Genomic DNA, 6,490 nt, shown 5'->3' with positions numbered 1-6,490 from the left:
ATTAACTACTAGTAGATACCTAATGTGTATTGGTTCTTTTGTAATACAAAATGTTTCTTTGTAAGGCAATGTACCTCCCCCAATCCTAAGATATAAAGGATCTATCCCATGCTTTGTTCCTTTGTGAGTAACCCTGTGCCTTATCTGTGGTTCTCACCCAGCTCTGTGTTTAGCTAAATAAAGAACTGTTTGCTGTTGAACTTAACCTCCTCCTTGCTGTCTGTTCATTGGACTCTATGAGACAGCCAGGCACTTCAGAAGCCTCTGGACTCAAATCTGTGTGTGTGTGTTAAGTGCCGTCAAGTCGCTTCCGACTCATGGCGACCCTATGAATGAAAGTCCTCCAAAATGTCCTATCTTTGGCAGCCTTGCTCAGATCTTGCAAATTGAAGGCTGTGGCTTCCTTTATTGAGTCAATCCATCTCTTGTTGGGTCTTCCTCTTTTCCTGCTGCCCTCAACTTTTCCTAGCATGACTGTCTTTTCCAGTGAGTCTTGTCGTCTCATGACGTGACCAAAATGCGAAAGCCTCAGTTTAGTCATTTTAGCTTCTAGGGTCAGTTCAGGCTTGATTTGATCTAGAACCCACTGATTTGTTTTTTTGGCAGTCCACGGAATCAAATCTAGCAATTATCATATGTGTTAACTGGAGAAGGCTGTGGGCACCACAAGACAATAGCTGCCACAGGGGCTAGGTGGGACCAGTCACAAAATGGAGGCTGCTGTTTCCAAATTGGGGCTCCCCGCGGGCAAAAAAGAAATGCCGCATGGGCTCTTCTGAAAGAGAGCCAGTGTGGTGTAGTGGTTAAGTCCAAATGGACTCTAATCTGGAGAACCGGGTTTGATTCCCCACTCCTAAACATGAAGCCTGCTAGCCATTATAATCCCTAGATGGATCCTCGATGTCCGTGTCTAATCCTTTTGAAAGCAGACCTTCATGACTGTAACTTTTCACAAACTTAATATGCTTTTCATAGCTTCTTCTTATTGCAGGAAAATTCCACTCTGAGCAGAGAAATGGACAACAGCACGATAGTGACAGAATTCGTCCTAATGGGACTTTCAGATCTCCCGGCCGTCCGCTTCTCCTTGTTTGCTGTTTTTTTGCTCATCTACATGATCACCGTCATGGGAAATGGCACCATCCTTCTTGCCATAGGAGCTGAGTCTCGTTTGCACAACCCCATGTATTTCTTCCTCACCAACCTCTCCTTGCTGGACATCTTCTGTCCCACAGCCACGGTCCCTAAGATGCTGGAGAGCCTCTTGTCGGAGAACAATGTGATTTCCTTTGTTGGCTGCATTCTGCAGCTCTACTTCCTGGTGTCCCTGGCCGGGACTGAGGTCTTCCTCTTGGCTGTCATGGCTTTTGACCGCTACGTGGCCATCTGCAACCCTTTGCGATACACAGTCATCATGAGCAAGAAGCTCTGTCTTCAGATGGCTGCTGGCACCTGGATCGCTGGGTTCCTCAACTCTTTGCTCCATACGGTGCTGACCTTCACTCTGCCTTACTGCAAATCCAATAGGGTCAATCAATATTATTGTGACATTCCACCCGTTCTAGCTCTCTCTTGTGCTTCCACCTACTTGGCTGAGATAGTTGTTCTTATTGTTGGGGGCATTTTTGGCGTAGGGGCTTTCCTGGTCACGTTGGTCTCCTATGTCTACATCATCTCCACCATCCTTCGGATTCGCTCTGCTGAGGGGAAGCGCAAAGCCTTCTCTACCTGCGCCTCTCACCTCATGGTGGTGTGCCTCTTCTATGGGACCACCATCTTCACTTACATACGTCCTTCTTCCAGCCACCATCCTGACCAGGACAGGCTGGTGAGCATGCTGTATGGGGTGATCACCCCCATGCTGAACCCTTTGATCTACAGCCTGAGGAACAATGAAGTGAAAGGGGCCTTGAAGAGAGTGATTGTGGGATGGGGCAAGCAAAGCTTAGAGAGAGCTAGACGTTGTTTGCATTGAAGGAAAAAAAAGATTAAATCAATGCTCTGAGGTAACCAAGTACTGAGTCAAGAAAAGCAATATTCTGCATTCAGTAGAAATGAGCAAATCTCATGTCAATACCAACTGTTTCCATGAACACTTTGGTTCTTAATTTCTAGTACTTGAACCTTAAGAAAAACTATACAGTTAATGTAAACTGAATTTTCTTACATTTTCCCCTTCCTTACTATTCACCCTTGTCTTACTTAGTTGTTACTTATGAGTAAAGGAGAAGGTTAATGCAGTATAGTGGTTAGAGAGCCGAATTCAGGATCAGCCAGGAAGCTTGTTGAGTAATTTTGAGCCAGTTACTATCTCTTAAACTAACCTACCTCACAGGGTTGTTGTGAGGATCAAAGGGGGGGCAGGAGAGGGCCACCATGTATATCTCCCTGTGACTCTGGTAGAAAGGTGGGATAAAAAAATAAATAAACTCCTTTGTTGAAGGATCCCTCTGTTTTTTCATGCTATGAAACTGTACGGTACCCAGTACACTAACAATAATGAAGAAAATGGATATCAATCCATGTCATAAGCACAATTTTGATTCTTTTGCGGTGGCAGAGGGCTTGTGTCATTCTGGATTTAGGTAGAAATATGGAAATTCTGTGAATGTTTCTTTGAAGAATGGCATAATGCGTAAACACTGAATAAAGTATAAACGATGGCTATATGGCCTGCATATTGTCAGAGCTATGTTGTCCCTGCTCTGGATCAAGATTGCAAAGTTGGTTGACACCTGGTTATCCTTGGGTCACTTCCTGACATATTTTTTTACTGGCGAAAGAGGAAGAAAGGAACCATTTTGATCACTGAAAGGCTATGCCTGGGGATTGTGAGACAAAAGCCACAGGGAATCGATACTTCATGGAGTAGCAGATTCAGGTGACATTGAGCGCAGGATACAACCCATTGGGCCTTGCTATGGCTGTACATGGGTTTTTTGGGGGGTATTTTTTGGCTTCAGGTTCACAATACCCAGAATTTTTCAGAAAATCCATTAAAAAAAAATTGGGTAAATAAATCTGAAATCAAAAAAGTGCCGAAACCCCCGAAACCCACCCCACGCAGCATCCCCTGGATCCAGGGAAGCCACATAGCTAGGGTTGCTACTTGCCAGGTCCCTCTTTGCAATAAGTAGCATATATACACAGAGACACTCTGTTTGACTGTTTTGGTGCTGTGCATTGCTCACACTTGGATTACTGGCAACTATTCTCCCCTATCATTTTGCTTTCTATAAAGCATCTCCAAGAAGCTGTTTAGCCCCATAAATATCTTTGCTTGCTATGACCTGCATATATTGGTGATTTTAGCACCCCACCTATCACGCCTATATACCTTAACATAAAGATTTCACTTGCTCCCCTTCCAACTAAGCTAATACATATTTTCCTTCACCACTAAAAGAGGAATAGAAGAAGGAAAGGGAAAGACTTGAAGGGTTATGCATGACAATTCGTTTTTCTTGCTAGCTTCTCTCTGGTGTTCAGCTGAGCTCTCAAAATAATAATATAGCATTAGGGAAGGTAGATGAAACCCAATGGGCCAGCAGTGGCTGTCAGGATTGAGAAGATCTCCAACAGCCACCATGAATCTCCCCATGAATCTTCATTCAAACTCTCTGGCAACTTTCTTGGAAGGAAAGCAATGGTGAAGCTACTGATGGCCAGAAAGCCCGTATAGGCCAGGACAATATAGAACAGGGGTGTCAAACATAAGGCCCGCAGGCCGGATCCAGCCCCTTGCAAGCTTTTATCCGACCCGCGACCCAGCCGAGGAAGCCACCCCCTCCCCACTTTCAATCTGGGCTGACGAGGCATGGCCCGGCCTGAGCAAGTGACATTTATGTCATATCCAGCCCTCGAAACACCCCTGATACAGAACATGTTGTCCGAGCCTTCAGTGCATTGTGCAAAGGGTCTCTGTGCATGTATTCAGATGATGTTGCTATTTTATTTATTTATTTCTCTTTTACCCCACCCTCCCTGGCCCAAAGGAAAAGGATGACAGCATGTAGAACAGGGGCCGCCAAACCTTTTGAACCCATGGGCACTAGGGTTGCCAACCACTACGTAGTAGCTGGAGATCTCCTGCTATTAAAACTCATCTCCAGCCGATAGAGATCAGTTCACCTGGAGATGATGGCCGCCTTGGCAATTGGACTCTATGGCATTGAAGTCCCTCCCCTCCCCAAGCCCCACCCTCCTCAGGCTCCGCCCCAAAAACCTCCAGCCAGTGGCAAAGAAGGACCTGGCAACTCTAATGGGCACCCTTGGAATTCTGATATGGAGCGGTGGGTGCAGCCACGAAATGGTTGTGGCCAGCTTCCCTTCAGTCATGCAGGGAAGGTTCTTGTGCTATGGTGGCAGCTGCTGCCAAAGAAACATTTTTTAAAAATCTCCAATCAAATCTGCAATGGCTAATCAGAAGCCGTGCTGGGCAAACGCCTCACCTGGCCCCGCTCACTTTCTAAAGAGCTTTGACAGGCTCCGCGGCATGAATCGGCCCCACACTGGGAACCTCTGATGTAGAAAAAAATATTTTGTTGTGCCATTCTTTCCTCCCAATTGCATACCTACAAACATGGTCAAATGGGTTGCCTAACACCGTTGCCCAATAAATAATTCAAGCTGACAAGGTTTAGTCAGGAAACATCACTCGATTTATTACATCTCGGAAGCATTCGCTGTTATTTTTCTGATCTGAGTTTTCATCTGCTTGCAGAAGGCGCGATCGGGTGGGGTGGTGGGGAGAAGGCGGGACAGCCCACCCATCAGCTGGCCGGCGGGAGTGCGCTGGAAGAGGGCCCGGCAGGCGAATTACCGTATTGACCTGAGTATAAGCCGAGGTGAGTTTTTTAAGCCAAAAATCATGGCTAAAAAAACTCAGCTTATACTCGAGTATATACAGTACTCATATGCACACACATAGAAGCTTTAGGGAAGTTGGCATCCAAAGGCCTTTGAGCCAATAAATCATACTCTGCCTGGTACTGCCTCTCACCAGTAGAGAGAAAGTTGTCTTTGAATTACCTCTAACTTTAGGAATGTAGTTTCTGTTTCCTAGCTCACAAGATCAAGCACTTTCCTAAGTGACACCTTCGGGCTACACTAATAGGCTATGCTAATTAACTACTAGTAGATACCTAATGTGTATTGGTTCTTTTGTAATACAAAATGTTTCTTTGTAAGGCAATGTACCTCCCCCAATCCTAAGATATAAAGGATCTATCCCATGCTTTGTTCCTTTGTGAGTAACCCTGTGCCTTATCTGTGGTTCTCACCCAGCTCTGTGTTTAACTAAATAAAGAACTGTTTGCTGTTGAACTTAACCTCCTCCTTGCTGTCTGTTCATTGGACTCTATGAGACAGCCAGGCACTTCAGAAGCCTCTGGACTCAAATCTGTGTGTGTGTGTTAAGTGCCGTCAAGTCGCTTCCGACTCATGGCGACCCTATGAATGAAAGTCCTCCAAAATGTCCTATCTTTGGCAGCCTTGCTCAGATCTTGCAAATTGAAGGCTGTGGCTTCCTTTATTGAGTCAATCCATCTCTTGTTGGGTCTTCCTCTTTTCCTGCTGCCCTCAACTTTTCCTAGCATGACTGTCTTTTCCAGTGAGTCTTGTCGTCTCATGACGTGACCAAAATGCGAAAGCCTCAGTTTAGTCATTTTAGCTTCTAGGGTCAGTTCAGGCTTGATTTGATCTAGAACCCACTGATTTGTTTTTTTGGCAGTCCACGGAATCAAATCTAGCAATTATCATATGTGTTAACTGGAGAAGGCTGTGGGCACCACAAGACAATAGCTGCCACAGGGGCTAGGTGGGACCAGTCACAAAATGGAGGCTGCTGTTTCCAAATTGGGGCTCCCCGCGGGCAAAAAAGAAATGCCGCATGGGCTCTTCTGAAAGAGAGCCAGTGTGGTGTAGTGGTTAAGTCCAAATGGACTCTAATCTGGAGAACCGGGTTTGATTCCCCACTCCTAAACATGAAGCCTGCTAGGTGACCTTAGGCTAGTCGCAGTTCTCTTAGAGCTCTCTCAGCCCCACCTACCTCACAAGGTGCCTGTTGTGGGAGAGGAAAGGAAGGTGATTGTAAGCCAGTTTGAGACTCCTTAAAAGGTAGAGAAAATTGGGGTATAAAAACCAACTCTTCTTCTTCTGAATGAATGAAAAGACAGATCTATCTATCTGTCTGTCTGTCTGTCTTAGGGCTGTCAATTCGGTTCGGCCCGAACTGAAAATCAGCCGAATTTCCCCTGATTCGGTGGTTTTTAGTTCGGGAGGAACTGAACTCAAAACTGGTGGGCAACCGGGGGGGCCGAATTCAGCGAGTTCGGGAGTTCGCAAATAAATTCGGCAAATTCGGCCGTCAGTAAGCAGCATAACCGTTAGTAAGCAGCATTCTCCTCCCCTGGCCAATCGGTGGGCAAGCTGGGTCTTCTTCTGGCCAATCAGTCAGGATTGAGTACTGGAGGAATCAGCTGATGTGTGG

The 6,490-nt window shown here is 45.9% G+C and overlaps 1 protein-coding gene across 1 annotated transcript; it reads left to right on the top strand.

Annotated features, from left to right (window-relative positions):
• Positions 1 to 1,003: 1,003 nt before the first annotated feature.
• LOC130489338 (olfactory receptor 5V1-like) lies at positions 1,004 to 1,975 on the top strand. The gene has a single exon (XM_056863034.1). It carries the CDS (start codon positions 1,016 to 1,018, stop codon positions 1,973 to 1,975), a length of 960 nt encoding a protein of 319 aa, XP_056719012.1. The 5' UTR covers positions 1,004 to 1,015.
• Positions 1,976 to 6,490: the final 4,515 nt, after the last annotated feature.

Source organism: Euleptes europaea, chromosome 18, assembly GCF_029931775.1.
Source record: "Euleptes europaea isolate rEulEur1 chromosome 18, rEulEur1.hap1, whole genome shotgun sequence".
In the NCBI taxonomy this organism is placed as follows: domain Eukaryota; kingdom Metazoa; phylum Chordata; class Lepidosauria; order Squamata; family Sphaerodactylidae; genus Euleptes; species Euleptes europaea.
The sequence above is the reverse complement of the archived record's forward strand: the minus strand, read 5'-3'. Positions and strand labels throughout refer to the sequence as shown.

What these genes read in the sequence shown, in the direction of transcription:
- LOC130489338 (XM_056863034.1), top strand. Translation starts at nt 1,016, where the DNA reads ATGGACAACAGCACGATAGTGACAGAATTCGTCCTAATGGGACTTTCA.